The sequence below is a fragment of the Echiichthys vipera genome, assembly GCF_963691815.1.
Source record: "Echiichthys vipera genome assembly, chromosome: 9".
NCBI lineage: Eukaryota > Metazoa > Chordata > Actinopteri > Perciformes > Trachinidae > Echiichthys > Echiichthys vipera.
Window position 1 is genome coordinate 14,033,924 of NC_139834.1, and position 26,744 is coordinate 14,060,667.

General features: G+C 40.7%; 2 protein-coding genes across 3 annotated transcripts in view; both read left to right on the plus strand.

The window, feature by feature from the left end:
• The window catches only part of LOC310952290 (uncharacterized protein), a 43,788-nt gene extending 35,887 nt beyond the window's left edge, over positions 1 to 7,901 (plus strand). The window contains exon 9 of the mRNA XM_083920863.1: positions 4,931 to 7,901. Coding sequence (XP_083776989.1) covers positions 4,931 to 5,452 — 522 coding nt within the window. The 3' untranslated portion in view covers positions 5,453 to 7,901. The remainder of the gene's footprint in view (positions 1 to 4,930) is intronic.
• Positions 7,902 to 9,725: 1,824 nt separating this feature from the next.
• Positions 9,726 to 26,744, plus strand: part of slc2a4rg (SLC2A4 regulator) — a 43,839-nt gene continuing 26,820 nt past the window's right edge. For both annotated transcript variants that reach the window (XM_083920353.1, XM_083920354.1), the window contains exons 1-2: positions 9,726 to 10,167; positions 11,760 to 11,995. In XM_083920353.1, the coding sequence (XP_083776479.1) occupies positions 9,889 to 10,167; positions 11,760 to 11,995 (515 nt within the window). In that variant the 5' untranslated portion in view covers positions 9,726 to 9,888. The remainder of the gene's footprint in view (positions 10,168 to 11,759; positions 11,996 to 26,744) is intronic.

A 26,744-nucleotide genomic window follows, 5' to 3' on the forward strand; every position in this document is an offset into this window, starting at 1 on the left:
TGCCAGAGCAGCCTGTTACTCATCTTTAATAGAGGAGAATAAGAACAATCCTAGGTTTCTTTTCAGCACTGTAGCCAGGCTGACAGAGAGCCACAGCTCTATTGAGCCATGTATTCCTATAACCCTCAGTAGTAACGACTTCATGACCTTCTTTAATGACAAAATTAAAACTATTAGAGACAAAATCAACCAATCGACCAATTCCAACTAGGTTACTTTTTTACTTTACTTTAGTTAGCACTCCTGTATTAGATATATAGTCTTAATCCTGAGGTCCCAGCCAACCTTAGACCTATATCTAACCTTCCTTTTCTCTCTAAAACCTCGCCAATCAGCTGTGTGACTTTTTACATAATAATGAGTTATTTGAGGACTTCCAGTCAGGATTTAGAGCGAATCATAGCACTGAGACAGCACTGGTAAAAAAAATACTAACGACCTTCTAATAGCTTCAGACAAATGACTTGTCTCTGTACTTGTTTTACTAAATCTTAGTGCGGCCTTCGACACTATTGACCATTACATCCTGCTACAGAGACTGGAGCATCGAATTGGCATTAAAGGAACCACATTAAGCTGGTTTAGGTCTTATTTATCAGATAGATCTCAGTTTGTACATGTTAATGACAAATCCTCCATGCACACTAAAGTTAGTCACAGAGTTCCACAGGGTTCTGTCCTTGGACCGATTCTATTCACCTCATATATGCTTCCCTTAGGAAATATTATAAGGAAGCACTCCATAAATTTTCATTGTTATGCTGATAATACACAATTGTATTTGTCGATCAAACCAGAAGAAACCGATTAGTTAGCTAAACTTCAAATGTGCATTAAGGAAATAAAAAGCTGGATGACCTGCAATTTTCTGATGTTAAACTCAGATAAAACTGAAGTTATTGTACTTGGCCCCAAAGGCCTCTGAAACTTAATATCTAAAGAGATTGTTACTCTGGATGATCTTGTGTTGTGTTGACCAACTAGATCGCTGCGCTCTGAGAATGCAGGGCTACTTGTCGTTCCTAGAGTCTCCAAAAGTAGAATGGGAGGCTGCCATGGCATGTGGGTTAGGTTCACATTGCTATAGATATTTTTATAGTTAATGTTACTTTTTGGTTGCTTGCATCTCTGGAAGTGTGTCTGTCTCTCTGTCTTTGTATCTGTCTTTGTCTCTCTCTGTCCATCTGTTTGTCTTTTCTTCTTTCTTCTTTCTTTCTCTTTTTCTCTTTTTCTTCCTCCCCAACCGGTCAAGACGGCCGTCCTCCATAGAGCTGGGTTGGTCTGAAGTTCCTGCCTGTTATAGGGAAGGTTTTCGTTGCCACCGTACTCTATGGGGGAATTGTTGGGTCTATGTAAATCATAAATAAGTCATAGAGTGTGGTCTTAACCACTTCTGTAAAGTGTCCTGAGATAACTTTGGTTATGATTTGGCACTATAAATAAAATTGAATTGAATTGAATTATAGCCAAAGGTTACATTTCATGTATCCAGCAGCCCCCCAACCCCCTGCCTGAGCCCTGACCCCAATCTCCCAGCCCCCCAGTCATCTTTCTCCATGTCACAGCTCACCAGACAGATCAGAAATCAGTATCACCTGTTGATGATTAATTATCACTTTGCATCTATAGAACTATTTGTTAAAGGTTAGCTGTGTTGGATCGTCAGCCTACACAGACAGAATGTGATTAGCCATGGCTAGGATGTGGGTTACAAACTGACCTACATATAGCTAACCATAAAGCAAAGGATATTTCTGTACCTCTTTCTGTCCTTGTGCGTGTGTGTATTTCACATATTTCGAGAACCGTTTATCCAATGTACTTCACACGTGGCAGGTGTATTGCTTGGGACCCAATGATGTGCTTCTCTGCAACTTTGGTACAATTTGTCCAGATGATGGCGGTATAACAGCAAACTTTACGTTTTGGCCTGTAACTTTTGAACCGTACATCTCAGAAACTGTGGGTTGAGACGAATCTTTCCATATAAGCCATTTGCGATTTTCCTCCATCTTGAATTGCATCCACATATTTTTTGGCAGGCTACTCCTCCCATAAATTTTGATTAATCGTCGCACTGTAGCAGCATCATCTGACTATAAAGGATGTAATCTCTATCTATGCATGTATGCCTTTCCTTCACATATCTCAAGAACTGTTCATCCAATCGACGTCACACTTGGCGTATGTATTGGTGAGCCAAAGGAGTGCAGTGGCGATTGTGGCGTTGATCGGATGAGCAGTTCTCAAGGCCTTCCGGAGACCAAGCAATCGGCCCCACACGGGCACACATTCCGAATGGTTGCGTTTGTCTGGTTGTTAGAGGGGGAAGTCTGCACTCGCCAATCATGTCACATACCTCACCATATCTGCTTACAACAACTCCTTACGCCGCTCTCCCTGGACACAGTACAACATGCTGAGAGTAGCTAGCAGTTGGGGAACTTTAGGCATGCCGGGTGGGGGGCTGGGGGAACTTAATCTGAGTAAATGGAGGTGTGTCCCTGAAATAGACCACTGTCTATTATTAGTCTGTGTTTGACTGAGCTTCTCTTTTTCATTATCAGATTCAATAACTTTGTCTGTATATTTATGACTGAAGCTTGTGATTAATACTTTAGAGAATTCAGGTACTGTTCAGAGTATCATAGAAGATCATCTAGATGAGAAAAGAGAAGTTTTATTTATCCTGTGAGGCTTGTACGAGTTAAGTAAAGCAAGAGTTTTAATCTGTTGTTCAGTTTCTTGTCTTAACCAGTGTTGGACCAAAGAGTTAGGATGCTGTATGTGGAGATTAATGGGTTAAGTCCTTGCTGTTTGGCTCATGAGTATAACTCCTCCTCTGCACATCAGACTGGTATACAAAGCAGCTGGCCTTGACTGCATTCTGCAATCTCTCTCTGTCAACTTTTTCTTTTTTCTTTTAAACCTTCATTTTGTTGCAGTGTTCTTCCACTTGTGAGTTTGTTGTTGCCCTAACATGCTCATAAACGTTGTATAGAGTTTGTCAGTTGCAGTCGTCTAAAGGTATTGAGTTTCCACTCCTACCTAAATCTCCACCTCTTCTCTGGCACTCTCTGCTTCTGCTCCACTCCCTTCGTGGCTTTTAGGAGGCGCTGCCTTCCCCAACCAATCACATTGCGCAAAACATGTCTTACCAGATGAATATCGACTGCTAGCAGACCGTTTGTAACTTGTGCCATATTTGCTGTTCATAAAGTTGATCACACACAGATGCATCAGTCATGCATACTGTTGTGTTTCCATGGATAATCAGTGTATGCTGAAATGAAATGTAACTTCTCAAAGCCTAGGCGTGAGCAGAGAGCGAAAGCAGTATCAGAAGAGACATAAGAGAAAGGAGCACAAGAGAGGGGAGGAGAAAAGAAAACACACAATACACAGGCTTCCTCAACAGCTGCAGCGCAGTTTTGAAATCCCCATCGTCTTGTGACTTCCTTCCCCTGCTGCACAGAGCTGCAAATTCTGTGTGCACAAATGCATGCACACTGGCACATACACAGACACACATACAAACACACACGCACCATGCACTTTGTGCGCAAACACTTGTAGCATATGCCAGGGTCTTTGTTTATTCAAAAAAGGTCAAACAAGAGATTTGTGGAAGAAGGTGGGGGCAGGGTATGTGTGTCACTTGAGGTCTTTCCATGACAGAAAGGGAGAGAAAGAGAGATTCACATTTAAAGTCACAGTTGAACACACTTGAATTATATTACCCCAGTTTAATGTTATTTTTTCATGTAAGACCATGAAAGTGAAAACAAGGTGAGCGCACACACAGAAAATAGAGTCTTGGCTATTGTCTCTTTGCTCTCGGGTTTCAGTTTTTTGGGAGTGGAACAAAAATAAGTGTGTGTGTGTGTGTGTGTGTGTGTGGGTGTGGGTGTGGGTGTGTATGTTTGTGTGTGTGTGTGTGTGTGTGTGTGTGTGGGGGGGGGGGGTGCATAGCCAGTGTTTCTCAGGGCCACTAGAGCAGAGCTGCTGGTCTGGGTGTTAACATGGAAGGTAAACATTACCATGTCCCACAATCCTTTGCTCCTGTGCTCCCCTTGTGGAATTTTGACACAGAAATGCCAGAGGTTGCAGCTCTGGTTTATCCGAATTCTCTGTAAGACCTCATGCATGCCTTTCAGTTGTGAGTCCTAGACATCCAATCTTATATACTTCCATACACATAGACATACAGTAAACACACATGCAGATACTGTGGGAAATGCAGTAAATGTAGCCACAAAAACATGTACATAGGCCTCATTCAAAGCAAATGATATGTGAGCAAAGTCCATCAGCAAGTTGGCTGTCATCCAGATCATTCACACCTTACCCGTTGTTCTGTTGCCAAAGCAGTTGTGGTGAAATTTTAACAGGCCCATCCACTGCAAAGCTAACTCTGTCACTCTGCCTAGACCTCAACATACTGATAACACAGTTTACTCTGTCTTATCCTACCCTGTCAAAATAGGTCAGGTTACAGCACAGAACAAGCTCTGTCAACACATACGCAAATTACTGCACACACAGCCTCACAATCCATGCCCACACATTAATTTGCACACACCAAATTAGCAGCATGATATTTTTACTTTAATTTGCACATATTGTATCTCTATATCTGACATACATGGAGACGGAAATAACTACATGAATAAAGTAAGTTTGCACATAGTCATAGCTAAAGTGAGACTTAAATATGGGGAACAGTGACAGTTTAAATCCCTGCACAGTATAGCAATTTTAGCAGGCTATGTATCAGTTATAGACATTTACTTATGGAAACAAGGCCGTGAATAAAGCAGAATAACAGCCACCTTCTATTTCAAGAGCTGCCACCCCTAGAATGTAGGATAGAATTGTACTGCAGTTTCTTAAAAACTGACACCATACTTTGCTCTCCTACTCTTCTCAGATTGCAGACACCTACTCCATCGTGTGTAAAACCCAGAAGAAGAAACCTCCCATGGAAAACAATGGATCAAAGACCCTCCCACGATCCTTTGGTGGAGAGAGAGGTAACCGGGGCCGGGGCAGAGGAGTTCAGGGCCAGGCACGTTCCCAGGAGGAGCCCTGCTATGAGCCGGTAGGAGACAGGTCCTGGCCTGCATGTGCAATGGCCGAGTCTGACCCTGCGTACGCTACCATCGACACCCACCGGAAACGAGAGCAGGTGGGAACCAACAACAACACAGCTGGGGGTTCTACTCTGAAGAGGAAGAAGCAGACGCCACAGCAACAGGCAGCACCGGAACCACCAGCACCACCACCGGCACCTCAGGGCTCAGGACCCACTGCCCTGCCTGCTAGAGGCCTGCCTGGTGGGGAAAACTTCTATGAGACCATCAGCGATGTGAAACAAGGGGCCAACAGCGCCAGCACCACCACCATTTTCACCTTCAATGATGGGATGGAGATGTACGTCACCGGCCTGTAGTTGGCTGACAGGCAGAAAGGGCCTAGAACCCACTGGTACAGAGTCATGAAAGGGACCCTCCTGTTCACCGGCCAACAGGTTGCTGTACATACATACAAGGGCCTCTATAGACAAACAACACAAGGATCCATTTTGTGATGACATCAGGTACAAACAGGGTCTCAATCCAGGTTCAGACTTCCCTTGATTGATCTGTGCTTCAGAACCAGCCTAAGCCTAGTCCAGCCCAAATATGGACCAGTTATGTTATAACAAAAAAAAGAAAAAGACAAGATAACTGGAAAATACATCATTCACCTACTGTCACTGACCATACTCACCTGTTTGTGTATCATTTTCCATAATATCTTTATTTTTATATGAACACTGTACTCTTTAAAGAGTATGTGGTGTAAGTCACATCCTGAGAAGAACATACTTAAATATATATTTAAAAATAATAATTATTATTATGTGCATGCATTGTGCAAACACACACATGAAAAATAGACAGTAGTAGCAAGGAATATTGTAAATATATTGGGAGTAAGAATACAGTTAGTTACAGTCACCCATACACACACACACACACACACACACACACACAAACACACACACACATACGCCTCATCTTGGAGGGACTTATGTACTATAAGCAGATGGATGTCACAGAGATTTGCAGTGCTGAGCTCTCCCTGAGCAAACATCTGAAACAGGTTCTCTGTGCGCACTGGTCTGTTGCCTGGCAGACAGCATTGTGGTGCTTTGTTAAAACATAAGCCTTTAAACATCATTAAAAAGGCTCGCTTAAACACAGATGTAAGTGAAGGGTATAGTCACCACTGCACAAATTACCATCAATGTGCCCTAAACTTATTAGTAGTTATCAATAATCCTGATAACTATTTAAAACGTGAGTTTTGCTCAATAATGTAGCCTCAATCAACAATCTTTGCTCCGATTTGACAAACATCTGTAGCCAGAGGAATGATGACACATCCTTACACAGGTTCACACATACAGTACATGTCATTTGGGGTAAAGTGATCAGGTCAGGGGCATTGAGTGGGTTGTGCAAGAATTTCCCCAGAGTGATATGGGTGACACATTTCACAATGCGAATCCTTTGCTGTATTGCTTAGAAAAACAAGAGAAGAATATTTTTTCAAATTAAGGAAGCGAAAGTGTCCAAAATAATACAGGATGCTTCATCGTTGTCCTTAGGGCAGTGCAAACATCTGATTTTATGACCGTTATCCTTTTGCACTGGACAACTGAAGTTTGGCTTAATTGTGCGTTAACTTGCTGTAAAGGGTGTCTTAGAGTACAGTTCTGATTTGTTCTCTGGTCTCAAGTCAAAGCCAGCGCTCCCCATAGCTCACCAGACTTTCGAGTGTAGTGGTTGAAATAGCAACAGAGGGCTTAGACTCCAAGGAAAATAAAGAGCTGGGCATAAAATTATCAGCGAGTGTCTTTTGGAAGGTTGCCCCTCGCCCTCTCCCCAGCCTCGTCTCTAGCCTTTGCACCGAGTTCGCTTCCATTACAAACAATGGTTTTCCCATGTAGCTTTGGGGGAACATTAAAAAATAAAGAACAGAGGAAGAAAACAAAACATTAGAGGCTTAATAAATGGGCCTAAAGATAAGAGGTGAAAAGGGATACAAAGTGCTCACAGAGATGAAGAATGCGTTAGGATGATCCCGCTGTGAGACAACCATGCAAATAGAAGACAGGTTTAAAGATTAGTAAATCTATAAATGCTACTGTTTTGAGAAAGTATGTACAAACAAATGCACTCTGTGTTTTAATGCACTGTTTATTTTTTCTTACCTACCGACTATACCATTGGTTGAATAGCTCATGCCACTGCCATGAAAACAGTAAGTTTATGTTGTTGGTGCAATTTTTTCCTGCTTGATTAAAAAAAGGTGCATGCTTTGATATATGGAGATGAAAACAAATATTGTGGTACTTAATTGATCTCTTGTTTGTTGATCTTTTCTGTTGTAGTTTTTTTTGTCATGTGATGCAAAGCAGCTTTGAAGAGGAGAGAAATAGAACGATAGAGAGAAGCCCCTGGGAGTTTAGAGCTGGGGGTTGTTTATTTTCCTCTCCGGGGGAGCAAAAATATGATAGAGGTGAGGAGGAAGAAGGGAGAAGAAGAAAAGCTAAAGCTGGATGAGGATCACTGCAAATGGACACGGACCCAAAGGAACCTCCCCCTTCTGATATGTGTTTGCGTGCCGGCACACACACACACACACACACACACACACACACACACACACACACACACACACACACACACACACACACACACACACACACACACACACACACACACACACACACACACACACACACACACACACACACACTCTGCAACATTAAGCCATGTGTGTTTCCAGTTTAGGGGATGGAGCACATTTTGCTTCCACTTGGTCACCCCTTGCACTCCCTCCCGCAGCTGTGTTCATCCTCCAATAACCGTCACAGGCCTCTCTTCTTCACCTCTCTCCCTCGCTGTGCAGAGGAGGGGCCTTTGATGTCCAGTTCTGAGGGATTCAGGGAGTGGTATGGGGGTGGGGTTGAGGGGGTTTAGAGGCAGTCTGATATCAACAATGCACCAACGGCTCAACTACTGTCTGATATGAGAAATGGCTAACAGCTGAGACACCTAACAAGCTCTGTTGAGGCTTCCCTTAGACAATGCTGGCTGGAAATCGCTATCACACTTAATCCTTTTTCTCTGGCTGTCACTTTATGTGTCACATTTTCTTTATCCTGAGAGAAAGCACTGATCTAATATATTTTGTTGAACACTGTTTAACTGATCGTGACAGATGTTCATTGCACAAACAAATACAGTATGATGTAAATGTGTATAATACTCTGTTGCTGTTCTGATGTTGTTCCAATGTAACATACAGTATACAGTATATTTGTTGAAAAAAAGATGGTTATCACAGACACATTGTACTTTGTGGATGCAAAATGTTTCATGCTTTCCATGCAGATACAGATGCTGTTTGTTAATTGTCTTCAGATATAATTATGGGCCAATACTGCTGTGACAGCTGTAGCCAATGTTGTTTGTTCTTAAAGCACAGGGTTTAGTTTAAAAATAATGAATATAATAAAATATAGTGTGACAGTGCAGATATGCAAAAGATTGTAATGTTTTATATTAACCTTCATAAAATATTAAAGTGAGTTTTTACTTTTCTAATAAAGTGGCACATTATAACGTGTTTGTCTGTTGCCTGTAGTCTTATTGCTCTGTACAGGAAAGCAAAGTAGGCAGCACAACAGTGTCAGTTGTTGCGACTCTATGGCAGCCTCATAGTAAGAACTGTTGCTTGCAATAAGTACAGCTTGCAATAAAATGTGTTTGTGTAAAATTAAGCAATAAACCAGAGGTGTCTGGGCTCTGCAGACAGAATAGATTAGATTAAGAGGCCCTCAGGTTCCTCCAACAACTGAAATGCAAAGAAAACAAATGTTTTTAATAATGGGACAGTTATTTAATCATGTTTTCAGCTGCCCATTTACAACATGCACTCCAGTTTTAGGTTAAAAAAAGTTGCTGAAAAAAAACATTACTTGATATAGAGACAGGAACTATTCAATTAAATTGAACAGTAGGGTAAATAGAATATTTTTACTGACTAAACTCTTCAATGGATATTTTACAGATCTATAAAAGTCTACGAGATTAACAAGATCAACTGCAGGGCTATTTTCTTGGATTGCATTATTTTGCAAAGGGATTCATACTACACCCATAGGATATGCATAGCTGAATGTCGACAGACTAAGAGTTAATAACTTTAGGGAGGAAAAAATACTGAAAAAAATGATCATTTCGTCGGTAATAACACATAAGTACAGTACGGTTCATGCAAGTCTAGAGTGATCAATTAAAATCACCGTTTGATTCTTAAAAACATTAAATGCGCAGTTAGCTTTTGGCCTGCAGGCTGTTTTTCTCCTGCTCCTCCTCGCCTCCCTGCCTCCTCGCAGACCGGCTCGTCGACAGAAACCGGCCGGTAAACTGTAGGACACGCCCCCTCCACTCTTCCACCCATATTACTTAGATTAGGAGAAAAGCAGATAGAGACAGTCAAACTAGCCAATCAGAGGCCGGCTCGCAGTGGACGCGTGCCAAAATGTAATGTTTATGTACGCAGCAGACCAATAGCAGCGAAGCACAGGGGGCGTGGCATTATTTTGGAGAAAAAAAGGCAAAACAATCTTTTATTCTCCTGACCGGGCGGCTTTTTAGATACCCTGGGGTAGTGGTAGCGGCAAACTTTACATGTAGGCTAGAATAGAAGTTAAGTCTCAGACAGTACCTGTCAACTCGCGACAATCCTGATAAATGTATCTAACTCCAGCAATTTGCACTAAAATCTATAGAAAGCTGGTTTTCTTTCTTTAGTCCCCCTTTTCCCTGTATGAATATGGATTCCAGATACATTTTGGAGCAGCCGTTGGTCGGGACGAGGGTCGGTGGTGGTGCTGATTTTAACTGCCGGACGGGCCGCTCCGTGCTCCGCGACACCCGGGTCCACACGGTGGCGAAAAACAGCCCCATGCCGGTGTACACAAACGGGCCCGTTTTTTACAAATTTGTAATGGACAGCGGCTCAGTCGCGGAGGTTAAAGGCGAACGAACCTCTCCAAAAGGGAACGGACTTCCTCCGGGTGCTCGAATATTGTACGACGTGGAAAAAGTAAGTGTCGTATCTACGTGTTAATTAAATGTGTGCGCACGACTCAATGAGCCGGTTAAAGTCAACTGTACAACACAGTTGCAACACAAATAATATCAAGCCTGTAACGTTATGTCACTGCGCTGTGTCCACATTTGACAGCTTACGTCGCTATCGCAGTTTAACGGTTGAAACGCGCGACTGTGAAGCTCACACGAGACTAACAGTTACCACTTTATATTGTGATTTATTTAGTGCTGAGTAACGTTACCGCCTTCTCAACTCTTTAACCCACTTTCTTAAAAGTGTCATTAATTTCACCAATCGCTTTAAATGGCGGCTAATTCTATGTGCAAAGTTTACAGAAAAGAGGGGCAGGGTCTTGTATGCTTCAAACTGTTAGCCATACCCCCTCCCCCATAACTGAGGTGGAGCTAAAGTGAGGGCTCTCTGGCTGCACAGCACGGCCGGCACGGCTCTCACACTACCGAAGTGACAGTGGTGGAAAGTAACTAAGTACATTTACTCAAATTTTGCACTTAAGTATAATTTTGAGGTACTTGTACTTTACTTGATTATTTCCATTTTCTGCTACTTTATTCCTACAGTGGAGTAGTTTAGAGACAAATATTGTACGTTTTACTCCACTGCATTAACTTTAGTTACTGGTTACTTTGAAGAATAATAATACGTCATATTACCAAAACATGAATTACTATGTATTATTGTAGATTATGAAAAAGTAAGATTTTATTGATCTTCAGGGGAAATTCACAAGCTACCCAGCGTGTACAGTTTCAAAAGTAGTTCAACTTTGCATTAATGCATTAATAATTATAATACAAAAATATAATATACATTATTCTAAAATGGGCCATTGCTGCATAAAGAGTACTTTTACTTTTGGTACTTTAAGCGTATTTCAGTGCCAATACTTTTGTACTTTTACTTAAGTAAATATTGTAATGCATACTTTGACTTTTAATGGAGTATTTCTACACTGTGGTTATTGCTACTTTTACTTAACTACACAATCTGAGTACTTCTTCCACCTCTCCATGACACTTGTTAGTAGATCTCTATAAACAGATTCTGACAGATAGCCAATGGGTCCCCAGATTGGTTGACATGTGATATGTTTTATTTTTTATATGCAGCAGTGTTTTGTTTACATAGCGTGTCATCTTAAATTACATATATGTTTATGTTGATAATAAAAATATTCATTAGCTGCAGCCCTGATTTGTCATGATCATGTTTCTTATTTAGGATGCTTTCTCATTTTCAATTTGGTTAAAAAAAAAGATGGGTTTTACATACAGTATAGTGTATGTCGGTCAGTCAATCAAAGCTGTCCAGATGATAGTTGTAACAGGTAACAGTATGTGGACAGTACTGTACCTTATTACTTGGCTAGGTGCAGTCCCAGTGTTACTTACAAATAGTTGAACCCAAAAAAAAACACTGTTGTGCTGATAAATTTACTTGAGGATTGCTGAAATAAATCAAATTATAAATCTGTGGTTTAAATACTTGCCAGAAAGTCATGCAAATTCATCTGATTTCACTTGTGAAGGTATTGAAGCTGACTTAAATGTGCTACTCTTCTCTAGACTGGCCTGGGGGACCAAAAAGACACTGGTCCCTCTGGGATCTTGAAAAGGGCCAGTCCTACACACTGCCCAGCCATAAACGGGCAGTTGCCAGGTGGCCTAATGCACTTGGACATCAGGAACCCAGGGAAACAGGCAGAGCTGGCCAACAACTTCAGGGCAGCACAAGGGCGGATCGTACCACCGACAGAGACACAACCCCTCCCCTCCTCCCACATCCCCGTCCCCAGAAACAGGTACGAAGAAGCTGATGACATCTACAGGCATAAACCCATGCTGTATCTTTATATTTTGGTTTCAATCATAGACCTATTTGTGTGCCTGGCTCTTGTTTCTATTCAGCGCAGTCTGGGAGCTAATTTGACACAGAATTTGCGGTGAAAACAATTGTCAACATAGGAAATTATTTTTATACTCACATTCAAACTTGTGTTACTTAACAGAGTCTTGACGAGAATTGGAATTCACCCTCTGGCTACAACAGTGCAGTGGTTTGGGCATGAATGGTGTGGGGGCGTACTGGTCAACTGACCACATGTTTGGTGTTCCATACAGAATAGTTTCAAAATACTCCCTTAAGGGGAGCCAGAGCAGGAGACGAGGGCCATGATTGCTCAATCACTTGAGAACAGGAGAATAGAGAGAACACATGAGATAGTTACAGTCTGTTGGTGCTGTTTATTGATAAACTAGCTAACTACACTGAGGAAAGTTTTTTACTAATCAAACAGTGGATGAACCAGTGTGATGTGCTCACTGTGTTTCAGGCAGGAAGCTTTGTTGTGTGTAAGTGTGTTTTGTTTGATGTATCATGTGCACTGCAGTGCATTTTTGCTACCATTGTTTTCGCTTCATTTTTAAACGAAGAAACATGCACTTTTGTGCTGACATTTAATAGTCCTTAGACAACCTTACATGCACATACTGACTGTTTCACACAGACGAAGCAAACATGCATCCAGGGACAGCTCTAGTGCACTGATAAGGGATTATGTAACTGGGAGAGACTGTAGGCGGTGCCTAGGCACAGTTTCCTTCATTTTACATAGCTATTGGTTACTGTCTGTGTCAAGACGCAATCTGCTGTTGGTCTGTCAGACAGCGCTTACACATTAACAGATTGCCCAGTGGAGATACAGTAAAGCCTAAAAACTGAGCAGCTTATTGCCAAGTCGAAAGAAGCATGATGCTTTGTTTAGATTAAGAATGTTATGACATTACAATTTTAGATAGATGGATTTTAAACTAACTATTAGCTTATAAACAAAACAGATTTCAACTACTGAGTGTGTGCTAGATTGTGGGCGTGGTGTGTAGGTGTCTAAACACCACCACTTTCTATCCATGCTTCTCTCGTCATCACGTGAACTTCACGTGTGGCTGGTCATGTATGACACAAGGGAGTGTCTCTGGGGAGCATGCAAGACTGAGCATGCTTTTAAACCAGAGTGATGTTGTGTGTGATTCTCAGTGAGCGCGTCTTCGAGTGTGTATGCCCACTACATACAACCAGGCTGCTGTTCTCACCTCTTAATCCAGGTCTTTGAAAAATCCCTTTTACACAGTATGTTGCTATCTCAGCACATTTCTAGCACAATGACCAACTCTGACATTACACAGCCGCTGAAAGACGTTACATAACATTATATAACTGTGTGGTCATATTAGACAGCCCTCTTAGTTGACCTTTCAGATTAAATCCCAGTCTTTACCCTACTCAAATGGCTTTTGTTATACAGTTGGTGACAAGTGGCTCTTCTCTCCTCTCTGAGCCATTATGTTCTCATTTTGGTTTAAAACCATGTTAGTATTCAGTAGGGGTGCAAAGATACATCGGTCTGGATGGATTGTTGATTAAATAATCAGCTGTCCAATATAATTGATACATGTGATCATCTTTCAGATGTACCTCAGTTTTGAAAGTCTGACTCTTTATTTATTCTTTTTATTAAACAGAATAGTTTGTTTTTCATTTAAATGTATGGAAGAGCTCAGTAAAAAAATTGTCAAATCATATTTTAGTTGCTTTGTGTGAGTTGATATAAATGTCTCCGATTGTGGTAAATGGGCGTATGATAGTGTCTCATATCGATCACAGGCCCCTGAATTGAATCGTAATCATATCGTGACATATTGTTGTCCAAAGAATCAAAATAATATTGTACCATGATAAATCTTGTGATTTACACCCCTAGTATTTAGTCTATTTGGTGAATTGATTATGTTTACTTAAATTTTCTGCACGTCTGTTAACCAGGTATTGATCACAAATACAAGAGCAGTTTGAAAATGGAGCGTATTTTTTTTTTTACTGTAAATGGTTATTCAATGCAAAAGTTTTACAATGTTACATATTGCATTATTCACACACTTTTGTACTGCAGTGCGATGAACCTATTTTTCTCCAAGTAATGGCTACAGTGGCAGGGCTGTGTTTGACCTCTATTTGAGTATGTGTGTGCACATCTGTGTATGTGGGTGTGACCCATTGTGCATTTACTGCTTTGGGTAATGTCAACAAAACCATTTATTTTCATTTACTCCCTACCAGCTTGCGTAATACCACCATTTTGTTACAGGATTAAGTATGTTTAAATATACTTTAGCCTGTAAGCTTTTGCTCACCTCTGTGTTTTACATCAACCACTGTATCAGTAACATATTGTTTCTCACACACAACGTAGTGCTTCATACCTCGTCTTGTCAGTTTGCAAATGCAGCAAAGTAGGCCACACTATCCTTTAGACAAGCCTGGGCAAAGATCTTGCAGGAAGAAAAAGGTGGGTCCAATACATTCACTTGCTCACACATGCATATTCATCCAAACACATTCAAAGCTACACTGTATATTTAAACACTCCCACCCTCTTGTCAGGGTTCTTGTCAACCTTGCCTCTATGGGCCCTTTCAAACTGCCATGCAATGAGTACTGTGTGTGTGTGTGTGTGTGTGTGTGTGTGTGTGTGTGTGTGTGTGTGTGTGTGTGTGTGTGTGTGTGTGTGTGTGTGTGTGTGTGTGTGTGTGTGTGTGTGTGTGTGTGTGTGTGTGTGTGTGTGTGTGTGTGTGTGTGTGTGTGTGTGTGTGTGTGTGTGTGTGTGTGTGTGTGTGTGTGTCTGTCTCCTTGTTCTGTCTCTGATTAAGTCTCTTGTTCACTCACACCCTAAAGCAGAGCTCGTTCTACCTGTCAATACTCATCAGTGGTGGATCCAGAGCACTGATAACTGATAATGGAACAAAGAACAGTTTGAATTAACAAAAAAAGAGGGGAGGGGCATTTTGTTTTGATGTGAAAAGCTTTTTTTTTTATCTGTCCTTGGTCAGGTACACTGTCCCCACATTAGGGAAACATGAATAGAAAACACTGAGTCTGCATAAACAAGTCACCAGATCGACCAACTGCAGTGGGGGTGGGGGGTTGGGTGTGGAGAGAAAAAGGCAGCTCTGTTTTTAACATAATTACTGGCCGATCTTAAGTCTGCTAAGAGTCATCAGGAGGGTTTCGGCGAAGCAGGCCGGCAGTCCACCGCTTCTCCACCCCACCCCTGACCACCCCACCTCCAATCCTCTTCTCCCAAAGGAGACATTACCACTGGTTGTTGAAGGTCAGAGTCAGAGGAACAGCTACTCACCCCCACTCTAGTCTGGGATGTCTAACCCACATCCAGACTGCTGACTCTGCATCTCGAGTAGAGCAGCCCGCTTCTTGAAAGGTGATGTTTTTTTTCATTTTCCACAAACATTTGCCTAGAATACATTTTTAACAGGTCAGTATCATCATCAGTTGCAAAATTCCTTCTGAATTTGATGCAATATTATCATCATATATTTTCATTTTTTCCCCCTCCCAGACCACAAGAGGCTAAAGCTCTTGTACTGATAGAGACACGGGTTAAAGGTCATCCTCAATGAATAGAGTCATGTGAAAAGGGAGGGTCAGATCAGGACACGAGCAGGCATCTGTCACGTCGGCTAGGTCCGCCTCAGGATCTGGGTTATGTGCTAGATAGACAATTTATAACCACAGATGACTGTAGCAGACAGCTCATCATCTAACACTGCAGCTTTATGGTCTCCTGACTAAGAGGTGTATGGAGGAGTGAGAACCTAGTTCACATTTTTGTGTTTTCATGGTGCAGCTCTGCAACTGGCTCTGAATCATTCATTCTTTCATTCTCCCTTACACTAATGAGGACCACTGGAAGAAGCTTCGGCTAACTGCTGAAATAAAAAAATGTGTGTGTGTGTGTGTGTGTGTGTGTGTGTGTGTGTGTGTGTGTGTGTGTGTGTGTGTGTGTGTGTGTGTGTGTGTGTGTGTGTGTGTGTGTGTGTGTGTGTGTGTGTGTGTGTGTGTGTGTGTGTGTGTGTGTGTGTGTGTGTGTGTGTGTGTGTGTGTGTGTGTGTGTGTGTGTGTGTGTGTGTGCAATGGACAAATGAGACGTTAATCATCTGCTGTTATGCAGTGAAGAAGAGAAGCAAAATCAATTTCGTAAGGAGTACGAGTAGGAGGCATGAAGGAATGTTTTCCCGCAAAATGTCTGCTCTGTTGCAAAAGTAATGTTAGCAAGTGGCTCCATGTTATTATGCTGCATTTACAGTATATGTTACATTGTAAATCCTAACACACTTTTGCAACTCTAATATTGTATTTGTTGGTTTTATACTTTACATCTGTCCTCCAGCTGGCTGTCTTAGGGACAGAGGAGGGAAAAAAACACTTATCAGGAGGGAAGGAAACTCCTGTTGTGCAGCTCTGGCACCGCTGCAGTAAAATGCTTTATCGCTTGCTCACCCACACTAATAGACACAAGGCCTCCTGTTCTGCCTCAGTAGCATTTAGAGATGTAACAGTCAACTGTCTTTTCGTACTTTTACCCCACTCCTCATACCAACCAGCAGCTGCTCCATGGCTTTCCCGTCTGTCCAACAGCCTTTCCCACCTTTCTCATTTTTTATCTTATAACCTCCCACTACGCTTCTTGATCTGTCATACAACTATGATCGCGCTCTTCATATCCCCCCTCCATGTTTTTAAGTCATTGACATGCTTATAAAAATTTGAAAAAGTAAATTATAGTAATGTCAGTTTACTTTGCTGGTATTGTTTGTCAAGCTGTGTCAGTAGTGACATTGCGCTCTTTTTCAGTCTGAACATTGTTACCATGGTATGCGGTAGTATATTAATTAGTATAATTAATTAGCACATTACAAAGTTTTTGCTGCAGATGTTTAAACTTTGGCTGCATTTTACCCCCTTTCTTTGTGTTTTATCTGTTTCATACATCCTATTTGTTTGTTACTCTTGGCCTTCTGCCCTCTGCCCTTTTGTGTGAAGGACGAAAAGCTAAATCTGACTCAAATCCAGAGATGAGGCCGTCTGAACAAGCCTAGTCTCTCTGCCAGTAAAGATTATCCTAAACTCTTGTAGAAAATAATGTCAGTTAACTAATATTTCTGTCAGGTGTTTGTCTTTCACTTTTCTCTTCTCTTTGTTCTTAAACACACACCTCATTTTCACAACTTTCCAGTGACTGTTTCCATTCATAAGGTAGGTTATTGCATACTTAACACTGGAATGTTCACAATGTTTCTTTTGGCACTGAAATTGCAGATCCACAGACATTAAACAAGCCAAGAGTTGATTTTGTTGAGAAATATTACTTCACTGTTTTGTTAGTTCAAAGCCACATTTCTTCTCAAAATCACACAGACACTGATAAGATCTTACAACTACACATTTTACCTGTACATTTTAATGACTTATTACTTCTCACTGTGACAAAAATCAGCACAATACAGTAGGAAAATGTTCTGCATGTACTCCGTAACACTTCAGTGAATCTACAAATGGCAAAATCCAGATCCTTGGAGGCATAGAGCCTTTCTAAGTCTGAACAGTGTTCAAACTGTTCTACAAGCCTGTAGTTTCTTGGGTTTTGCTTTCTACTGCTCTCAATCAATGCACTTAGAAATGTCCTCACATACACACACACACACACACACGCTCACACACAATGTCTTGCGCAACTCTGTCATAAGTCATTCTAGTCTCCTGATGACAAGCAGTGAAATTCAGTCCAGACTGCAAACAGAGAGAAGTCTGAGAAACGCCTAACACTTTGTGTGCGGACCTGAATGGCCTACATCAATTGTAATGTCTTTGCTATTGAAGTACTGCTCAGCAAATAGTTGAATATGCTTTCGTTTCTCCTTCTCTAGAAGCAAACCTTTGTTATTGCCAATTGCCATTGTTTTATGTAGTTTATATGTTTCTACTCTTCAAACATGACAACAGTCTGAGTCCATCTGTCCTCCACAATCTCCTCTTCTCTACCCATTGCTGGGTCAGTAGGGCATATATACACCAAAGCCACCTTCACCTCACTATTAATGATGTCTCATATGAGCATGCAACAGGAGATTTTTCAATGTCAGATGCATTCTCACTTGCTGTATAAACTCTGTTTTGTTTAGAAGAGGGGTGGCACCTGGGTAGAGTGTGCAGAATGCAAGACATGACGCAGATTACATTCTGCCAGGCTAAGTCTCTTGCTATTCCTCGAATTTCATGACGATTGTGACGTCAACTCTTACCGACAGAAGTCCTACAATCTTGTTGGTTCTCCATTTAGACATTTTTGTTGACGTCTTCTTGTAAATCCTTCTTCACCTTTGAATATTTGCTTTTCATTCAGTTTCGCTAAGAGATGCACCGATCCGTTTTTTTCCGATCCAATCCGATACCGATACCTAGGCTGAGCGTATCGGCCAATACTAGATACCGATCCGTTTCTACTCTTGAATTAATGAACCCTATACCTTGCCATGGGAGTGAAGGCATCAGGCTTGACATAAATATTTAGCCTTTTTAAAAAAAGTTACCAAATTAACACAGATATAAATGTACTTAATATTATTTATAAACAAATAACAAAGTGTACATTTGCAGCAAAAATAAATAAATAACACTTCCATGTAAAGTGCACTGCAAACAGATATTTTAAAATGTAATACAAAACCCTAATCGGTGTTGCAAACAGAATTGAAGTGACTTACTGTATTGCTGTGTATGATATTATTTAAAAGGAAATGACAGCTAATTAGTCAATATCGGAGCCGCATGATAGAAACGCCATCAATATGCCAAATCACTCTTTGTGAATTCTCAAACATGGGATCAATCAGATTACACAGACTTTGTAGGGAGCTGGCAGGTTAAAGTCTCTTTGAACATTGGCAATCTCTCATACACCTCTACGGGTAATGGCTTGATAATTTCATGTTTGTAGTGCATGTGTGAAATGGGCAGTATGTAGGAAACATGGAAATTATAGTACTGGCTGAGGTTTCTGACTCCATCCAGAAGAACGTAAAATGTCTGTGACCTCACTTGTAATTAAAGGATTATCAACAGCCTTTCTTTAAGTTTAATTGTGGAAGAGAGATGTGCTGAACTTCAATTGATTTTGTGTTGACACAGTTAAGTCATGTATTCTATTGGATTGCGTAAATCAAAGCGTGAATGAAAAAGGCCAAAGCACTGCGTAGATTGAACGGCTGCTATACAGCTGGCAACTTCATTCAAATACATTTCAAAGATTCAGTTTGTATAAACAACTTTAAACAACATGCCACACCCAGGCTGCTAAAACCAGTGGGCCCAGTTTTTCATAAGCACCTAGAAACCCCTTAAACTCTGTGTGTGTCCTTAAGTGTGTGTGTAGACATGCACGCCCTTAACAATAGAGCTGTGTGGGCCTGAATAATGACTTAGCCCCTGCCCTTTAATGAATGGTGCTGGAGGGCAAGACAATCAATCAAGCAGCTTTAAAAGTGAACAGATTAGTTTGATTTCCTTTTTTAAAATCCTATTTTCCTTTTCTCTCTCACCTACACACATACAGTACATACACGCATTCATTATGTACTCATAGTGAAGTAGTCAGGTTTCATTTAACACAGATCTGCCATTGACGCTGTCCTCCTCTCACCTCCTGCATATTGCATCATGCCCTGCTGAGTCTGCCAGCAATATTTACACATATGTCAACTATGTCTATACACACAAAGGCACACACCCACAATTACATACCCTAGGTGACTCCTTATGTGCTTGGCTTACATTGGATATTCATGAGCCCTTTTTGTGGAGTGATACAGACAGAGGAAGGGAAGATTTTTCAGGAAGTTAAAGGTCACTAATCATGTTGCTACTATGTGTGGTATTCAAGTCAACCAGTCGAAAAGCAAGACCTGTAAAAAATGTCTTACAGTTGTATGCTTTATTTGCTTTCCGACTTTGTAAAGGCGTCCTTTTTCCAATGCGTTCCTAGTTTAGGATGAATGAAGAACAGATCAACAAATGGACTTTACATCCCTAAAACTGTGTTTTTGCTACTAATCTTAGTTTAATTAAAATTGGGGCAGCATGATTTATTTTGATTTCAAATTGGTCTATTAAAATATATTTCAAAGTCTTTAAATTAGCATGTATATTGTGAAATAGGTGTTTAAGGCAAGGGAGGTTTTTTTCAGCAGTCTTTAAACAGGAGCAGACACACACACACACACACAGACTTCTCTGACTGCTGCGAAGATAACGTAGAGATTTCCTGCCTGGGGAGAGGTAGAAAGTATCCCTGCTTAATCTTAGTCGTGGTTACTACCAGCACCAACATGCCGCTGCACAAAGCATTTAGTGTATGATTCTTTCCAGTCAGGTGCAGAGCAGAGCCCTGCTCACTGCCCAAGTAACCCCAGGAACTCTTGTAGCTTTTCCAGGGCATGGGAACTGGTCAATCTCACTCTTCTCCATATGCTTGGTTTTCGTCCAAAGACGCACATGTTTTTCCTTATTGTTTTGTTGATATGTAATACATATCAACAGTGTAGTCCCTTCGAGCGGGAAATATTTCATGAGCTTTGTCTTGTTGTGATTTATGCAGAGGGCAAGGCTGATTTCCAGTCTCTTGTCTAACAGCATTTGCTTTTCCTTTCTCTTGTTCGATCTGCCCCAATAGGGTTTGGACCAAGAATCAACACCATGGTCCATATATACACCGGCTTGCATTTACACTGTGCTTTGTTCATCATAATTACAACCAAACACAAATTGCAACCTAAAGGATAATACCAGTACATTTGAAATGACCTTCAAATTACTACAACTTAGAAATTGTCTGATCTAGATAGTCCATATAGACATACTTTATCCATAATTAAGTTTTTAAATGTATATCAATTCATCACTTTATGCTCTCTACCTAATGTCAGTCATGTGACATCCACAGGGAGAAATCCCTCAAATCCCTTTATATAGCACAATTCAACAGCAAGTCAATTCAAAGTGCTTTACACAGAACATTTAAAAGCATTTAAAAAAAAAACACATATAAAATGACATATTAATCACATATAAAATTACTTTTAAATAAAATAAATAAGAAATCAGGAGAAGTTAAAATACAGTACATGCAGTTAGAATTATTTAATGAAAGGCAGCAAATACAGAAAAGTCTTTAGTTCTGATTTAAAAGAATTAAGAGTTTTGGCAGACCTGCATTTTTCTGGAAGTTTGTTCCTGATATGTGGAGCATAAAAACTGAACGCTGCCTCTCCATGTTTAGTTTTGACTCTGGGGACAGAGAGAGGACCTGTCCCACATGATCTGAGAGGTCTGGAAGGTTCGTAGCTAAACAGAAGATCTGAAATGTATTTTGGTCCTAAACCATTCACGGCTTTGTAAACCAACAGAAGTATTTTGAAATTGATTATTTGACAGACAGGAAGCCAGTGTAAATATCTGAGGACTGGAGTGATATGATCTACTTTTTTGGTCTTAGTGAGGACTCGAGCAGCGGCGTTTTGAATTAACTGCAGCCGTCTGATTTACTTTTTAGGGAGACACTGTTACAGTAGTTGAGCCTGCGGAAAATAAATGCATGGACAAGTCACTTCCTTGTTTGCCATTTGTGGTATTATTTTGGGTCTACAGCCTCCCCTTCTTCTTAGGTTTTACAATGTACTATATAATTAGTATAATTTGTTGTATTTTTCTATAAGAGTTATGCGTCGTACAATTGCGGGAAATGTAAAAAAGATATCTGTAATAATAAATGGGCTATAACAATGATATTGTCATTTAAAGCTGTCAGATTATGACAGAAATAGAGTTTAAACAGGAAAAGGTGTGAGAGTGTAGGAGGAGCAGGGAGTGTCACACATTTTATTGGAATGCTGAGCAGCTGTGTCTGTCTCTGGTTTCACGTCAGCTCCCTTGCATCTGACCAGATTTACTAGAGAATAAGGATGCACTAGGCCAGGGGGACTTTGAGGTGCCAAGTACGTGCATGTCTGCATGTCTTGCATGCAATAGCGTGTGTAAATGAATGAGGTATTGTGGTATGTCGGTATTTCAGAAGCTGGATCTGTTACCAGCCCCCGAAGTCTCACTAGCTTAACACAATGCTCCTGTCTTCTGTCCAAACAATATTATCCAACCTTTAAACCTGCTTAACTAATGTAGCTGTCCTAATTATCTACTTTTATCTGCTGAAGTTTAAGATTGATAAAGATCAAAGGTTAATGCATTTAGTGAGGTGCTACATTTGCAAGCGATTGATTGCATAACATTTAGATAGACACATAAGTGTGACAGTTCATCCATGACCTTTGGAACTGCAGTTGATAAAACCATCTTTACCAAAAGTCCATTAACTCGTTTGCTCTGGAGCTTTTGACCATATCACACAGACCTCGTGAGCCATGGAACTGTAGATGTTTATTTATAACACATTAATAAGTCAGCAATGAAAGATTCTGCAATAGTCCTTAAACTGAATGTATGTGTAAATTATGTGTCTGACTGACTGCCTAACTGTTTGACAGCATAACACTTAAGACACACGGCATGATTTTCCCTGGGTCAGGGCTGCTAGCTGTGTCAGGGAAGCCTTCCCATCTGTCTGTTTGTCTGTTCAGGAGAAAGAGTCTGACCTTATGTGACTGTTGCCCGGATCAACATGTTTGTAAACAGTAAAAAATGAACAATCTGATCCTGAGTTAGGAGGTGTTTTTCTACAAAAAAAAAAAGAGGCAAAGGCGGCAAGTTAACGTCCTATATATGTGAAACCAAGGCGTACTATTCCTCCTTTCCTAAAAGCCGGCTTTCTGGGATATGCGTAAACATATGAAGTGACGTGAAGCACAATGTTTAATATACAACATATGTGTCGGAAGAAGTTAGCCCTGTAACACCAGTGTCACTTTCAAAACAACAATGGCCAGGGAACAGGAAACACTGTGGTCTGATCATAGACTGTATAAAAAATGGACTCTCATGGAGGAGCATCTCTCCGTCTTTCCACAGCTGAGTAGAGTCTCAGTTTCTGTCTCAGCATGATCTCTAGTGTTTCCATGATGGGCTCTAATTGCCTCTATTCGTCTGATTAACTATCCAATTGTTGGCATTGCAGAGTGATAGAAGGGCCATTTTCCCCATGCTTATTCCCAATAGCGTCACAGCCTCCCTCTGTAGGATGTTGAAACACTGATAATTTAGAGAGAGGTGAACGGCTTTTGCAGGCACAGGGCCAGAAGATCCACTGAGAGACTTGGATTTTAAGGATGTGGTTTATGGCCTTTTTCTTATTATATTAGTCAGTTTCCTGAACAGTCTGACAGGGCCAGTAGGGGACCGAGGAGGGGGTGATACACTAGGGCTATTTAGTTGCTAAAGGACTGGGTTCACATCATGATAGTAAAAGGTACATTCACCAAATAATAATAGATACTACACATAGGGCTGGGCGATATGACAATATTGTTAAAACGCTATAACGTATATATTTTTCTATATTGTTTCTATCACAATTTTGAAAAACAGGCAGACATATTGACGTCATTTGGACGGCACTTCACGTTCTGATCCTTGCACTCTATGTTCATTTTGCACTTTAGTTATCACTAAAAATTTAAATTAATTAGGACTTTTCATTAGTCAAGTAATTAATTTACACAGGAGTATAATTTTTTTTTTTTATCATCATTTATTGAATTACCAAAGAATATGTATCATGATATTTTTATTAAAATATGAAATGACCTATGTCAGGATAGAAGATTATTGCCATATCGCCCATCCCTAACTACACAACAACAACAACATGTAAGTTATTATAATTAATTAAAATTGTTGGGATGTTTGTAATCAAGTAAAACCCATTTACTTTTTGTCACACTCTTTCATTATGTTTGCAAATATGGTATTTATATTGTGCTAAAAAATGCACTTTGGCCCTGTAAATGGACAGACTTTTTAAATTTGTGATAATGGTCATGAAAATAATAGCAATAATAACAAGCTTGAATGTGGCAGGCATCAATCAACTGTAAGAACTGTGTCAAAGTTAGACCCACTGTTAGAATTAGACTCCTGACAGGTTTGTTCTGACTGCACAATCAACTTTCTGGCTTTGGACCAACAGGCCCGCACTGTTTAGTACACTCAATTTTAAATACTTTTTAAAATTTTGTTATAACTGCAAAAACCTGGATTGGTTTGATTAGAAGTTTTTGGGCTTTGACTCCAAACTTCGATATTCAAATATAATTTGAATTATTTTTTGATAAGTGGCAGCTCTTGATTCCTGCCGGTTCCAAACAAAGAGAGGTGCGCTGCTGCACTTTGGCCAGAGACATTTTGGGAGCTGTATCATATCATACATTGTTTTTCCGTGTGAGAAATACAATGTGTTGGGGGGAGTGGGTGACCAAAGACTGAAAAGACTGACTGTCACTGCTCAATGCGTGACACTCAAGAGGCCTAGACTTTTGATTAAAAACGGTTGTGTCTTACTGAAGATATTTAAAGGTCAAAATATTATTAATAAACAAACAAACTTCAAATTATTTTGGGGGCAAAAGCCCCAGCCCTAAAATAAACTAAATGCTGCAAATTGAGTTCAAATTCGAGATGTTATGTGTGCATGATAAGTACGTCAGACCTCTGACACACTGAGGTGCTAGATGAACAGATCACTTTTTGTTCAAAGCTTGTGATAATGCAGGTCATCAGATATTCTATATTATACAGAGTAGAGTGGCTTCTGAGCACCATTGGTTTGATTTTGAAAAACACAGGAAACCAAGCAAAGGCCAACTCTGGCTTGTGATAGCAGAAGGGCAAATCTCAGCCGAGAGAGGGAGTGGGAAGCTGCAGAAAAGAACTGACCGCTCTATTCAGGGCTCTCCGCCATTTTAATGTGTTCCAAGTTTGAAGATGTTTATTTCTGTTTGATATGGTCCCCACCTGTCTTTTCTTGCCTGTTTTAATTCTGTATTTTATATCTAAGTCTATGTTGTGACTTTCCATGTTTAAGTCAGAAGGAACCAGATTTAGATGATAACATGCAGCATGAAAACATTTTTTTTACTTCGATCCGGTTTCCCGTAACATCCACAGAGCAAACACGTCTTTGTGATTGTGGAGAACTAAAACCTCAGTGTGGTTTGGATCATTTGGGTATATGAAAATATGATTTGCACAGATGTCAGTATAACAGTAGTAAAAAAGTTTAGTACCGTAAATTATACTACTCAACTGACTTCCCTGGCTCGCTACATTAACTCATAACTCAAATTAAAAATGACAAACATTTTGGATAAGGATGCAATGTTTTCAGGCAGAAGGGCTTATCTTGTTTGCTTCCCTCAGTAGAGGAGGGAAAAAAATCTTAGGCCTCTACTCAGGAGAGACTGCCCTACATTGCATTCCTCTAGCAACACTGACAGAAGTTTTGAGGAAAGTTGCCACAGCTATAAATTAATCTTGTTGTGTAGTCTAAAGCAGGGGCGGAGTTGAACACAAAAATCCACCGGGACAATTCTGACTGCACCGGCCCACAACAGACCAACAACTGGCCCACAACGGGCCCAAACTATTCCCTCCACCAGGACTTGACAGAAATATGACCACTAGATGGCAGAAGGCAAAGTGTAGGTTTAAAGTTTTTATGTTTGCTACAAATAAACAGATGCTGAAATATACATCTGACACGAGTTAAATGACAGCTGTGGGGGGCGTGTGTGTGTGTAAAAAATGTGGTGCAGACCGTGATATAACGCCACCGCCCCCACTGAGGAGGAACTATGAATAACTCAGCTCAAGTGTAATATTAATTCGCAACAATGTCAAAGCTTGAGCTAACCAGTTTCCTGTCAATTCACCTGCATCACTAGTTGACGCCTGGTTCTGGTTGTTTCGGAATATATCTGTGATTTTTGACCATTTGATGCACTCTCCTCCAGTATCCGCTTCTTCTTCATTCTGGCCTTTTCAACCCCTCCTTTGTCCTTTCTCTGCTTGTCCTCCATCAGGGCAAGTTAACACGCAAATCGGATCCATTTTCGACTGTAAGAATATCTGCTACCTCAACCTTGCCCGCTTTCTCTGTCTGACAGCCGTGTATTCATCCCCATTCGTTCATTGGATAAACGCAGATCGATTATTGGAGCGATATGCAGTTCCCATTTCCCATGAGGCTTTGCTCCAACCATTCTACATTGATGAATAAAAAAACGAATTAAATTGTTGGCCAATTCATAATTGTGGGCATGAGATTTATGTCACGTCTGAAAAAAAATAACTAGATCAAGATAGGAGTCTAAACAAAATCTGTTGGCAGGATTAATGAGTGAGTCTGACACTCTAGCAGAGTATAGAGTTCTTGGAGATTTTCACAGGAACATGCTTATTTCTGAAGAGTTGTAACGCAATGGACTGGTCATGAACATCACTCTGCTTAGAAAGGGCATTCTGTGGGCTGGTTCACTTGAGCTTATTGGCCGACGGCCGACTGCAAAATCTCCCAGTCTTCCCGAAGGCCACTCCAACCCTGGTCTGAAGTGACAGTGGGATAATGAAGTGAGGTACTGCTAGTTGTGAGCCAGTTTGCCCAGAGCCAGTTAAACCAGAGTCTAATGAACATT